Here is a 14297-nt window from a genome sequence, read left to right on the forward strand (position 1 = left end):
GCAATTTTCTCTGACTGGCAACTGTTTCAAAATACAGGAAATAAAGTAAAAAGAAAAGGAGCACTTGTGTTGCCCTAGCCCTGGTCTACACTAGGACTTTAGGTCGAATTTAGCAACGTTAAATCGATTTAAACCTGCACCCGTCCACACAGTGAAGCCCTTTATTTCGACTTAAAGGGCTCTTAAAATAGATTTCCTTACTCCACCCCTGACAAGTGGATTAGCGCTTAAATCGACGTTCCCAGCTCGAATTTGGGGTACTGTGGACACAATTCGATGGTATTGGCCTCCGGGAGCTATCCCAGAGTGCTCCATTCTGACCGCTCTGGACAGCACTCTCAACTCAGATGCACTGGCCAGGTAGACAGGAAAAGAACCGCAAACTTTTGAATCTCATTTCCTGTTTGGCCAGCGTGGCAAGCTGCAGGTGACCATGCAGAGCTCATCAGCACAGGTGACCATGATGGAGTCCCAGAATCGCAAAAGAGCTCCAGCATGGACCGAACGGGAGGTACGGGATCTGATCGCTGTTTGGGGAGAGGAATCCGTGCTATCAGAACTCCGTTCCAGTTTTCGAAATGCCAAAACCTTTGTGAAAATCTCCCAGGGCATGAAGGACAGAGGCCATAACAGGGACCCGAAGCAGTGCCGCGTGAAACTGAAGGAGCTGAGGCAAGCCTACCAGAAAACCAGAGAGGCGAACAGCCGCTCTGGGTCAGAGCCCCAAACATGCCGCTTCTATGATGAGCTGCATGCCATTTTAGGGGGTTCAGCCACCACTACCCCAGCCGTGTTGTTTGACTCCTTCAATGGAGATGGAGGCAATACGGAAGCAGGTTTTGGGGACGAAGAAGATGATGATGAGGAGGAGGTTGTAGATAGCTCACAGCAAGCAAGCGGAGAAACCGGTTTTCCCGACAGCCAGGAACTGTTTCTCACCCTAGACCTGGAGCCAGTACCCCCCGAACCCACCCAAGGCTGCCTCCTGGACCCAGCAGGCGGAGAAGGGACCTCTGGTGAGTGTACCTTTTAAAATGCTATACATGGTTTAAAAGCAAGCATGTGAAAGGATTACTTTGCCCTGGCATTTGCGGTTCTCCTAGATGTAGTCCTAAAGCCTTTGCAAAAGGTTTCTGGGGAGGGCAGCCTTATTTCGTCCTTCATGGTAGGACACTTTATCACTCCAGGCCAGTAACACATACTCGGGAATCACTGTAGAACAAACCATTGCAGTGTATGTTTGCTGGCATTCAACCAAAATCCGTTCTTTATCTCTCTGTGTTATCCTCAGGAGAGTGAGATATAATTCATGGTCACCTGGTTGAAATAGGGTGCTTTTCTTCAGGGACACTCAGTATAGCCCATTCCTGCTGGGCTGTTTGCCTGTGGCTGAACAGAAATGTTCGCCGCTGTTAGCCACAGGGAGGGGGGAAGGTTGAGGGGGTAGTCACGTGGTGGGAGGAGGCAAAATGCGACCTTGTAACGAAAGCACATGTGCTATGTATGTAATGTTAACAGCAAGGTTTACCCTGAAAGAGTGTAGCGACTGTTTTATAAAATGTGTCTTTTTAAATACCGCTGTCCCTTTTTTTTTCTCCACCAGCTGCATGTGTTTCAATGATCACAGGATCTTCTCCTTCCCAGAGGCTAGTGAAGCTTAGAAAGAAAAAAAAACGCACTTGCGATGAAATGTTCTCCGAGCTCATGCTGTCCTCCCACACTGACAGAGCACAGACGAATGCGTGGAGGCAAATAATGTCAGAGTGCAGGAAAGCACAAAATGACCGGGAGGAGAGGTGGCGGGCTGAAGAGAGTAAGTGGCGGGCTGAAGAGAGTAAGTGGCGGGCTGAAGACAGGGCTGAAGCTCAAATGTGGCGGCAGCGTGATGAGAGGAGGCAGGATTCAATGCTGAGGCTGCTGCAGGACCAAACCAGAATGCTCCAGTGTATGGTTGAGCTGCAGCAAAGGCAGCTGGAGCACAGACTGCCACTGCTGCCCCTCTGTAACCAACCGCCCTCCTCCCCAAGTTCCATAGCCTCCACACCCAGACGCCCAAGAACGCGGTGGGGGGGCCTCCGGCCAACCAGCCACTCCACCACAGAGGATTGCCCAAAAAAAAGAAGGCTGTCATTCAATAAATTTTAAAGTTGTAAACTTTTAAAGTGCTGTGCTTAAAGTGCTGTGTGGCATTTTCCTTCCCTCCTCCACCACCCCTCCTGGGATACCTTGGTAGTCATCTCCCTATTTGTGTGATGAATGAATAACGAATGCATGACTGTGAAGCAGCAATGACTTTATTGCCTCTGCAAGCGGTGATTAAAGGGAGGAGGAGAGGGTGGTTAGCTTACAGGGAAGTAGAGTGAACCAAGGGGCGGGGGGTTTCATCAAGGAGAAACAAACAGAACTTTCACAGCGTAGCCTGGCCAGTCATGAAACTGGTTTTCAAAGCTTCTCTGATGCGTACCGCGCCCTCCTGTGCTCTTCTAACCGCCCTGGTGTCTGGCTGCGCGTAACCAGCAGCTAGGCGATTTGCCTCAGCCTCCCACCCCGCCATAAACGTCTCCCCCTTACTCTCACAGATATTGTGGAGCACACAGCAAGCAGTAATAACAGTGGGAATATTGGTTTCGCTGAGGTCTAAGCGAGTCAGTAAACTGCGCCAGCGCGCCTTTAAACATCCAAATGCACATTCTACCACCATTCTGCACTTGCTCAGCCTGTAGTTGAACAGCTCCTGACCACTGTCCAGGCTGCCTGTGTACGGCTTCATGGGCCATGGCATTAAGGGGTAGGCTGGGTCCCCAAGGATACATATAGGCATTTCAACATCCCCAACAGTTATTTTCTGGTCTGGGAATAAAGTCCCTTCCTGCAGCTTTTGAAACAGACCAGAGTTCCTGAAGATGCAAGCGTCATGTACCTTTCCCGGCCATCCCACGTTGATGTTGGTGAAACGTCCCTTGTGATCCACCAGAGCTTGCAGCACTATCGAAAAGTACCCCTTGCGGTTTATGTACTCGGCGGCTTGGTGCTCCGGTGCCAAGATAGGGATATGGGTTCCGTCTATAGCCCCACCACAGTTAGGGAATCCCATTGCAGCAAAGCCATCCACTATGACCTGCACATTTCCCAGGGTCACTACCCTTGATATCAGCAGATCTTTGATTGCGTGAGCTACTTGCATCACAGCAGCCCCCACAGTAGATTTGCCCACTCCAAATTGATTCCCAACTGACCGGTAGCTGTCTGGCGTTGCAAGCTTCCACAGGGTTATCGCCACTCGCTTCTCAACTGTGAGGGCTGCTCTCATCCTGGTATTCATGCGCTTCAGGGCAGGGGAAAGCAAGTCACAAAGTTCCATGAAAGTGCCCTTACGCATGCGAAAGTTTCGCAGCCACTGGGAATCGTCCCAGACCTGCAACACTATGCGGTCCCACCAGTCTGTGCTTGTTTCCCGAGCCCAGAATCGGTGTTCCACAGCATGAACCTGCCCCATTAGCACCATGATGCATGCATTGGCAGGGCCCATGCTTTCAGAGAAATCTGTGTCCATGTCCTGATCACTCACGGGACCGCGCTGATGTCGCCTCCTCGCCCGGTATCGCGTTGCCATGTTCTGGTGCTGCATATACTGCTGGATAATGCGTGTGGTGGTTGATGTGCTCCTAATTGCCAAAATGAGCTCAGCGGCCTCCATGCTTGCCTTGGTATGGCGTCCGCACAGAAAAAAGGCGCGAAATGATTGTCTGCCCTTGCTTTCACGGGGGGAGGGAGGGTGGGAACGGGGGCCTGACGATATGTACCCAGAACCACCCGCGACAATGTTTTAGCCCCATCAGGCATTGGGATATCAACCCAGAATTCCAATGGGCAGCGGAGACTGCGGGAACTGTGGGATAGCTACCCACAGTGCAACGCTCCGGAAGTCGACGCTTGCCTCGGTACTGTGGAAGCGCTCCGCCGAGTTAATGCACTTAATGCACTTAGAGCATTTTCTGTGGGGACACACACACTCGAATATATAAAACCGATTTCAAAAAAACCGACTTCTATAAATTCGACCTAATTTCGTAGTGTAGACATACCCCTAGAGGCTAACATTTATTTGAGCATAAGCTTTCGTGAGCTACAGCTCACTTCATCGGATGCATACTGTGGATGAAGTGAGCTGTAGCTCACGAAAGCTTATGCTCAAATAAATTGGTTAGTCTCTAAGGTGCCACAGGTACTCCTTTTCGTTTTGCGAATACAGACTAACATGGCTGCTACTCTGAAACAGGAAATAAAGTGTAATGCAAACCAAAAGGGAAATGAAGGAACTTAAAAATTTCTTTGATCAATAACTGTAGCAAGTTGACTGTTGGTGCAGTAGCAGCTTCATAAAGTAGACTACTTCATTTTCAGAGGGTGTACCTACCCTAAGGCGCCAAACCTGCCTCAGGATCCCCTAGAGCAAAGCCCTGCCCTCATCCAGAGTCCCACTACAAGTAAGTTAGTGTTGTCGTAACTTGAAAAGCTAGCTGGTCTTAATTTATGGTAGGCAGCTACCCTTTCAGCTACAATCTAATCACACAATCCAAAAACCAATGTTGGAACAAGGTACTATTTAGGATTTAATCCACTGCAATGTAAAACAAATGTTCAAAAAAAAGCAATAGGATTCTAGGAACAGAAGAGTTCGTGCTAGCAGTTAGTTAGCATGTAACTGCATGAATCATGTGTTAGCTGTTGCTATGGTGTAGCTGTAGAGTGTTTCAGCACTATTCCTCACTCTTTTTCAGTTTCTTTCTTATGCAGTAGATCAAATCCAGAAGTTTAGTTCTTTAGTTAAAGTTTCCTTCTTGGCTTTTGAATCATGACTAGTCTGAAAGCTACATTGTTGCATGTAGAACAGTTACCTATGAAAGCTAAAATGATCTATTTCAAACAGGGGCAGGCAAACTTTTTGGCCTGAGGGCCGCATCAGGTTTTGGAAATTATAGGGAGGGACAGTTAGGGGAGGCTGTGCCTCCCAGCCCCTGCCCCCTATCCGACCTCCCACACTGCTGTGCCCTTCCTCCCCCGCCCCCCCCGGGACTCCTGCCCCCTCCAATCCCCCCTGTTCCCTGACGGCCCCTCCGGGACTCCCACCCCTGACTGCCCCCTGCTACCCCATCCAACCCCTCCTCTCCTTCGTGACTGCCCCCATTCCCTGCCCTCTGACTGCAGGGAACTGACAGTACCTCAAGACGGAAGAAAAAGATTATTTTTCCCCCACAAAAGAAGGTCCTGCAATCTTGCAACTGCTTCTTCAGGTTACACCACAGAGGCTACGACACAGTACAATAACCACTCCTCTTACTACGGTGCTTCACAGGAAGTGCCACAAAAGCTTGAAGGGCTCATCTGAGCCCTAACAGTATCAGAGAAGCAAGTTGATGACCCAGATTCTTGGTTCTTTCGAAGTGGCTTTGTGCTTTCCTGTTTAAGTCACAGTAGCCGAATGTTTCAGGACTCAGTCATGCCCCAGTACTTCACTCTACCCATTAAGTGTAAGCTTCTGATAGAAGACTTAAATTTTTTTTTAGAAAAATATTTTCCTTAGACTTCAAGTTATGGAGGTTTAAAGTAAAAGTAAGGGTGGTGGTTTTTAATAGAGATTCAGTAAGAAGAAAAACAGAAACCTCAGTTAAAGCAGTTTAAAAAATTCTCACCAAAATAAGTGTAAAATAGCAGTTTTATATCTAATTAAACTTGTGGCTTCTGCATGTCTCTCTCAAAAAGCAATATGCACTCTTAGTCATTAGATTCCTACACCAGAACATTTAGTTATTTTTATCCACAGTTAACTCAGAAAACCAAAAGTATGCTGAGGAAGTGAAAGGAAGCTAGTCACAACTAGCAGGGGGAAGTTATCTGAAAAAAAAAAAACTAAATATTTTATCTTTATATGCAGTTTATTTCCAAACTGCTTTTTGGGTACTATGTCTGATAATATTTCCTTTGATCCAATGTTACAACTAAGTAATTAGGAAAATCCAATCTGCTTTTTATTAAGTTTACAAACAATACAGTAGCTGGAGGCTGATGTAAAGGAACATTATACATTTTACATCACCAGTAATGCTCTAATGTGCATATGAGATTCATTTCATTACACACTGAGGCAGACTTTATTTTTGCCTGTCTGCTCTTTAAAGTGTTACACTAGTCCAGTAGGAATATACAAATAAGTGTCATTTAAATTAATGATTTTGGGGGCGGGAATAGCATTATGAATACTCCACAACACAACCCTGCACTGAAATCTTGGTATACTGTTATACAGGACATAAACAATACAGAATGTACCTGCAAGTAGTGAGCAAGTGTATCTTTTTCTGTAGCTGGCGAAGGATTAAGATTGGCAATAATTTCAAAACAAGATTTTTGTCAATTTCAAACCCCGCCCAAGCAAAAGAAAATAGGCAGCAGCTGACTACAAGAGCAACCAGCTTGCATTCGTAAACCCAGAACGACCAAAAACCGAAGAATGGTCTGTTGAAACCCTAAGAATTTTTTTTTAAAAATGGTATGCAGAAAGGGGTGGATCAAAAACTAGACTGCAATAACTTCTGGATTATTTTCTAAAAGAATTACTTGCTCCTTTTTTGTTTAAGGGAGATTTACCTCTTGGTGTTCATTGATGCTTTCATCATCCACTTATTAGCGACAGGATCAAACATTTCCATGCTGCCTAAATGTTCATTTCCATCATGCCCACCTACTGCATAGACTTTACCTGAAGAACAGAGAAGCATTTTGATTTAATGGGTGGTTGGAAACCCAAGTGTTCCCTGACACACAAGATCACCACAAACAGTGGGAAATATACAGGCACAAGTTATTTCCAAAGTAGCAGCACGCTTTTCAGTTGCAAGAATAAGATTTGAAGGTTAAGAATCTGTAGTATAAGAATGTACAGTCTCTAAAACAGAGATTTGCATTAACAGCTGTTTTTATAGGACATATTAACATCTTAATCTGAGATCTTCCCTTTTCATATTAAAAACAACATGCCACAGGCTGGCTGAATTTTTCAGCCTCTAAACAAAATACCAAATTCTTTTAAACAAAGTAGTTTAATATTTGGAGGCACAAAGGAACGTATGCTATCTGAAAAGCTGTTTTCCACTGGTTCTGTTGCAGGAACGTAACATATTGGGGAAGAGCAACTCAACCGTTGTGGCTTCTTGGCTCTAAGTATCAAGTTGAGCACTCAAAAATTGAGTTACCAAAATTAATGGCAGTCTTGGAAAATTATGGGCTACATGATTTGCCCAAATGAAAGGAAGTCAGTTTCAGAACTCAGAAAAACTGGCTTACAGTTATGTGCTCACACTATTCCTCTCTGAGGAAAAAAGAAAAATGAAACTATACATGACTGTAAGTAATGAGCCACAGGCTGTGGACAGTGAGCAGTAGTCTCACTAGAACAAATGTGTTCTCAGATTGGTGTTTTAACAACACAGGAATGTTTTCAGACCTGAAAAATAGCTCTTTAGTAAACAAACACGTCAAGTAATTTAGCTATGATATGGGACAGGCTTTTCTTATTGTTAGTATGAACAATTAAGTTACTGCAGAAGAAAAAAAAATATTCGTACAAGGTTATGTTGTTACTAACCTCCCACAGAGATTACACCCACATGTCTTCTCCTGCTGTTCATTTCAGGACCAAAGAACCAGTTGTTTTTGTTTATAGAGTAGCATTCAATGCTGCGAAATGGGTCACCTGATCCACCGCGACCACCAACACAAAATAGTACACCTGAAGGAGAAGATATAAAGAGTAAATACTGGCCTCTGCATGATTAGCCAACAAAACATGGGCAATATTTTTACCCATGGATTAGAGAATGGATTAGCATACAAAATTAACTGAAGACAAGCACTTTTTTCTCCTCCCTCTTGGGTCACATTCAATCATAGAATCATAGAATATCAGGGTTGGAAGGGACCTCAGGAGGTCATCTAGTCCAACCCCCTGCTCAAAAGCAGGACCCATACCCAATTAAATACAGCTACACTTCTTCATTTGTGGCAATTACCTGACATTTCAGCTGGCAAGAACCATGCATTTTAACATGCAAAATGACTGTCAACATTATTGCAGAGACTGCTAATCGGACTCCAAAAACATAATGGGATTTTAGTCACTTTAGTTATTTGACTGGGGAGATAGCCATATTTCTTCTATTACATCTAATTGGATTTCTAGATCAGAATTTGCAGTCTAATCTGCATAACTCAGAGCACTTTGTAAAAGGCAACTTATTGCTTTGTGGTCAATTAACTGTTCAAAAGGAGCAATATGTTTTTCTCCCCAGGAAGTAAACTTTGTAGGGCTTGAGTATCTTTGGTTTCCTGTACAGTTCCTAGCACATTAATATGCTTTCTGCAAGCCTTGCCTAGAATATTTACATTCGATCTAGTTAAACTAATATTTTAAGCTAATTTAATTAAATTGGTGCTAAAAGCTATGCACTGCACCTACTCACTTCTTCTTGAAACATTAATTAGATCATAAACAATTTACTCTGCACTACCTATCCCTACGCAGATTCCCCTACACTCTTCCTCAGAACGGGAACATCAGATCCCCATTTAATTACCAGCAGTCTCATTCCTTGGTGTTGTGCGGATGGAATACTCGAAGTCTGGCACTGCCCTGCTGCTCACGTGAAGGTGGTAGTTTCTTGCTTCATCCAGTAAATCTCTACATTTTAGATTCTGCTTGATGATCTCTTCTTTTGCCACAACGCCCATAAGGAAACAAATGGGCAACAAAGGCAGGCGTACCTGATGGAAATATACACAGTTCAGCTACTCTGGATCAGGGCTCAACATCAATGACCAATACACCAGTCAGGAGTATAATTGTGTAACTTTTAAGTTAAAAACACACCCTTCAGTGAAAGGAGTAATACAAGTCCATTAATATATAACTTTATTCTTTCTGGGGAGAACAAAGGAACACTTCTTTCAGACCTTGTTTACAGCTTCAGTATACATGTAGCTACGTGCAGCAGTGAAAAGCAGGCTGTGTCCACACTCATGGTCTGTAGTTACGCAAAGCAGGTGAAGCTGCTGGAGCCTTTCCCCGCTGCAATGAAAGGATATGTCTACACTGCAAAAAGACCTGCAACAGCAAGTCTCAGAACTTGTGTCAATTGACTTGGGCTCATTGGGCTTGTGCTACAGGGCTAAAAATAGGAGTATAAACATTTGGGTTCAGGATGGAGCCTGGACTCTGAAATCCATTGAGGGAGGAGGATCTCAGATCCCAGGCTCCAGCCTGAGCTCAACTGTCTACAGTGCTATTTTTAGCTCCACTTCCTGAGCCTGAGTCAGTTGACCTAGGCTCAGACTTGCTGCTGCAGGGTTTTATTTTTTGCAATGTAGACATACCCAAAGACTCCAGCAGCACAGAAAGGCCCTAGCAGGGGAGAGGCAGCAGGATACTACACTGCTAAAAATAGCGGTGTACATATGAGAGGTTCTGCTTGGGCATGTAGAGAGCCCTGTAGGATATATACCCCAGGATTCAGGTGTGTAGGGCATTCTACGCTATTCACATAAGCTGTGCCTCACAGTTTATTATTTATACACATGCTAGCTGGGCATGCAACGTCTCCACTCTGTGCTGCTCCAAGTGTAGACGTACCCTCACTTGATTAAATTCTTTATATAAAAAAGTAGTTTGCTTCTAGGCAGGGCTTAAAAAAAAATCCACATGCTCGCTCCAGCGTGAATGGGCTAAGTGGCACCTTAACTGCTTGCAATATAATAGTTAAAAGGAGTACTTGTGGCACCTTAGAGACTAACCAATTTATTTGAGCATGAGCTTTCGTGAGCTACAGCTCACTTCATCGGATGCATACCGTGGAAACTGCAGCAGACATTATATACACACAGAGATCATGAAACAATACCTCCTCCCACCCCACTGTCCTGCTGGTAATAGCTTATCTAAAGTGATCATCAAGTTGGGCCGTTTCCAGCACAAATCCAGGTTTTCTCACCCTCCACCCCACACACACACACACAAACTCACTCTCCTGCTGGTAATAGCCCATCCAAAGTGACAACTCTCTTCACAATGTGCATGATAATCAAGGTGGGCCATTTCCTGCACAAATCCAGGTTCTCTCACCCCCCTCCAAAAACCACACACACAAACTCACTCTCCTGCTGGAAATGGCCCAACTTGATGATCACTTTAGATAAGCTATTACCAGCAGGACAGTGGGGTGGGAGGAGGTATTGTTTCATGATCTCTGTGTGTATATAATGTCTGCTGCAGTTTCCACGGTATGCATCCGATGAAGTGAGCTGTAGCTCACGAAAGCTCATGCTCAAATAAATTGGTTAGTCTCTAAGGTGCCACAAGTACTCCTTTTCTTTTTGCAAATACAGACTAACACGGCTGTTACTCTGAAACCTGTCAATATAATAGTTGTTACACCAGGTAGTGCCTCAAGTACTGCTGCATACTTTCCTTCTTTCTCCAGGTGAATGAGGCCATGTCTATACCTTTGCTGATATACCAATGTAAAAGAAGGATATGGTGTTTTTACAACACTTCTAAGCCATCAAAAGCCCTAAATGTTGACATTTATACCATCGTAAGAGTGCTTTTGCTAGTATAGCTTACTTCATTTGGGGAACCACTATAAGATATGGCACTTTTTTACTGGTATAAATTGGTCTATACTAGGAGAATTTGCTAGCAATACTAGCAAGCCTTTTCTAGTGTACATCTCGCCTCACAGTATAGGTTAAAGGATGTTGAGAGCTAAATGGCAGAGATGCCAGAGGCAGTACAGAGCAGACAAGGCAGCAGAAAGGACTAGAAATATAGCAGTACACAGACTAGCCAAAACATGGACCAAATCTTTGGTTCCAGATTAGCAGGGGACATCCAAGACTATTAGCCTAACTAGCAGAAGGGGCTGGACTGTGGAGATGAGGGGTAGTATAAATGCACTGCGGTGGAAGGTTGACAGATTTGAATTTGGGCACCCTGGTGACATTTAATTCGGCAAACAGATTTCTGTTTTCTGACTAGGTGTAGGTAGGTTTTTTCAAGTCTTGTCTCCAAATGCAGGAAGCATACAATGTTTTAATATAACTTCTGAAAGTCTCAGCTTTGTGTCAGGACAAATACTTATCACCAAAGAAATCATCCCCTCTCCCACTCCCCACCCCCGAATTTACTATAGTCAAATAGAGAACATACTTAATGCATTTGGCAATCTATACATTTTTAAAGGTTTCGCTTCCAGAACAGATACTGTTTTCTATTGTTTCTAATTAGCATGAAGTTCAAACACTACCGTAAAAATTTTCCTTTCAGAAACTGATCAAGAATGTGATTTTGTTTTCTGATATCCAAGCATAGATCAGAATTGGTTCTATTCTAAGCAGAAGACAACATAAATCTGTGACAGACTGTTGTACCAGGAGAAAATGTCTTGCTTAGTAAAGGCTGAATATTAAACTGAAGATTATTCAACACAAAACTAAATCAATTATGAGTTTTGACAGGGAAAGAAATACTTTGCATCTTTTGTTTGTCTTTGTTTTTCTTGCTCTTTTTTCTACTATATAGATTTTCTACTGTAAACAAAAAAGATGGCTTCATCTCTGCATGGTACAGGAAAATATGCTCCAATCTATGCATACACCCCAACCGTTTCCCTACCTGAGCAAGTATTTCATCCAACCATGAAGTATGATGCTGTGGATTAGCAAGAAGCCACTTGATAGCAGCACTATAAACCTGCTTCTCATTCTCTATGTTCAGATCACTGGAAGACAAGAGTTTATGGAGGTGCTGAGGTGACATACTCACAAAGTCCTCACATTCCACCACTTCAGTAAAGTGTTCACAAGCATATCGGTCAGCCATGTCCATCAAGTCAATACGGTTGTGACTTTCTGCAAAGGCCCTCACTGCCAGGCAGTTTGAGGGATGAAAGTGTAGTTTCATATATTCACAGCAAGCTTTTGCTACTAGCTCCACCTGAAGAATGCAGGCTGCATATAAGAGAGGCTGGACATTATCGACAGTCAATGTAAGTCGGGAGGAATAGACAAACTTCACCAAATCTTCTATTGCATCTCCATCGAAGTCCCTGATCTCAATCAATGTCTGTTTTGCCTCAGCCATTTCAGAAAGAAACATAGCTCTGAAGTAAGGGATAACACAAGCCAGAACCAACTTGTGGCAGGAGATTAGCTTTGAACCAACCTGTCAGGGAAAGAAAAAAAGAGTGTTTAAATGGAAACTTGGGGGGGTTTTGGCTTTAAAGAAAAGAAATTATACAAATTATAGCTGAGATTGGAATCCTGGACTGTCATGTAATGTTGTGGTGCATACTTGGTAAAAAACTGAATTCCTCTAGTTGCTTATTTTTGTCATTTAACCAGCTGCATAAAAAACCAAAAGGACAGATTTCAGTTTAGACATCTGACCTTTTAACTCACAAGAGCAGGACAAGGCAACAGCCAATCCCTAGTTCAAGTCCCCAGTAACATTTATTATTCCTCTTATATAAATCTCCCTCCACACAGGATCTTTTAAAAAGATAAAGCAGAACTGGAATTTCCTTACGAAACACAATTCAAATAGAAGCCTGGGGATTAAAGAGGAGATCACTGGTTTATCTTAGCTTACACACAAATTTAAAGTGCATATGAAATAAACAGTCTTTGCTAGTATGGGTCAGTGGCAGCCACACTAAGGAAAACTAGATATACAGACTGTAGGCTGGCAATGGTAGTAACTTTCTTGTCCCTCTCCCATGGGATACTACAAGATTGAGGAAAGAGGCAGGTATCAACTCTTCTCCAGAAGCAGGTGTGTGATGGGGGTACAGGGAAGCGGAGCATAGATTACTTCCTCCTCCCAAAAATATCAGGGGGCAGATCCTTCACTGGTGCAAATTGTCATAGCTCCTCTAACTTCAATGGAAATATGACAGTTTACATCAGTGGAAGATCCGTCCCCAGGAATGGAAGGGCCTGTCCCCTCCAGGCCTCTGCTGCCTCTTCATGCCAACCTCAGACACAGCAGGAGCCTTCTTCCTGACAAACCTCCATCCACAGCCATGTTTGAATCTGCTGCATAAGGCTGATCTTTTTTGCTGACAGCTGAATTTGCAATTAAGCTCAAGTAAATGGAATATTAGATCAGCAGTTCTCCACCGGGGTCTGGGGGCCACAAGCAGGGCCAATATTAGACTTGCTGGGGCCCAGGGCAGAAAGCCAAAGCTATGCTGTGCAGGGCTGAAGCCCGGGGACCTGAGCTCTGCCATCTGTGGCTGCAGCTGAAGACTGACAAACCTAGCTTTGTGGGGCCCCTTGTGGCATGGGTCCTCAGGCAACTGCCCTGCTTGCTGCCTTCTAATGCTGGCCCTGGCTTTTATTTGCAGAAAAATAGCTCGTGGAGCACTGGTGGGCTGTGGAGTCTTTATAGCATGTGGGGGGTGGAGGGCTCAGAAAGAAAAAGGTTGTGAACTCCTATATTAGATGACAATAGAAATTTTATTCTATATTCTGTTTCTGCAGTTTGGGGCTGAGTAATGTTCCACATGTTTTGAAAGGAGGATTTATTTTTGAACAGGAAGTGGTCCATCATCAACACAAACCCTAGGGGAGCCACAATGTATAAAAATTACACTGACAGCATAACAAACTCTACTGTTCTATTGTACAGCCAAGTCAATAACTAAAAAGTTGTTTACCAAGATAGGAGGAGAAAAATCTGCTCTGTTTTTTCTGTAGGGAGAAGGGAGGTGATACTGTGCTCAGTATCCTCAGGCACTGGCAAGCACAAACAGTTCTATATAAAAGAGTTAAATATATGAAACAAGCAAAGTAAGTATTTGAGCAATTCTGACGTGCAGAGCTACAATTCCATTCAAGGAGTCCCAGTTACACCACAGATGAAGAAAGAAAAGGTAAAGTAGTTTATAAAGCTACCACAGTCTCAAAATAGTATAGCTCAAATTCCTTAAATATTTGTTTTTCCATGTTATAGGCATAGTATCTTCCTGTTAAGCCACCACTAGAATGGCTCATTTTTAAAAGAAGTTTCTCCATGTTTGGAAAACCAAAACCTTCGTTTCAACACAAGCATTTGGTTCATTGAGACATCACATGTGCAAATTAAAGAAAACTTAAGATATGGTATTTAACTGTTACACTGCAGCACTGTAAATTGGTGTTCTGTTCGTTTTCTTGAATGAAGGTTCTTCATCCTTTCAAATCAA

At 43.7% G+C, this 14297-nt stretch overlaps 2 protein-coding genes across 7 annotated transcripts in view; one reads left to right on the forward strand and one right to left on the reverse strand.

The window, feature by feature from the left end:
* KLHL8 (kelch like family member 8) overlaps positions 1 to 14297 on the reverse strand; it is a 44461-nt gene that overhangs the window by 8105 nt on the left and 22059 nt on the right. For 5 of the 6 annotated variants that reach the window (XM_073340624.1, XM_073340620.1, XM_073340623.1 and 2 more), the window contains 4 exons: positions 11726 to 12274; positions 8634 to 8820; positions 7646 to 7789; positions 6649 to 6760 (listed from right to left, as the gene is read on the reverse strand). In XM_073340624.1, the coding sequence (XP_073196725.1) occupies positions 6649 to 6760; positions 7646 to 7789; positions 8634 to 8820; positions 11726 to 12274 (992 nt within the window). The remainder of the gene's footprint in view (positions 1 to 6648; positions 6761 to 7645; positions 7790 to 8633; positions 8821 to 11725; positions 12275 to 14297) is intronic. The other variant, XM_073340625.1, reaches the window with a different exon arrangement.
* On the forward strand, positions 343 to 2293 carry LOC140910208 (uncharacterized). Its single transcript, XM_073340626.1, has 2 exons — positions 343 to 1016; positions 1604 to 2293. Exons 1-2 carry the CDS (start codon positions 434 to 436, stop codon positions 2143 to 2145), a joined length of 1125 nt encoding a protein of 374 aa, XP_073196727.1. The 5' UTR covers positions 343 to 433; the 3' UTR covers positions 2146 to 2293.

The sequence above is a fragment of the Lepidochelys kempii genome, chromosome 4 (assembly GCF_965140265.1).
Source record: "Lepidochelys kempii isolate rLepKem1 chromosome 4, rLepKem1.hap2, whole genome shotgun sequence".
In the NCBI taxonomy this organism is placed as follows: Eukaryota; Metazoa; Chordata; order Testudines; family Cheloniidae; genus Lepidochelys; species Lepidochelys kempii.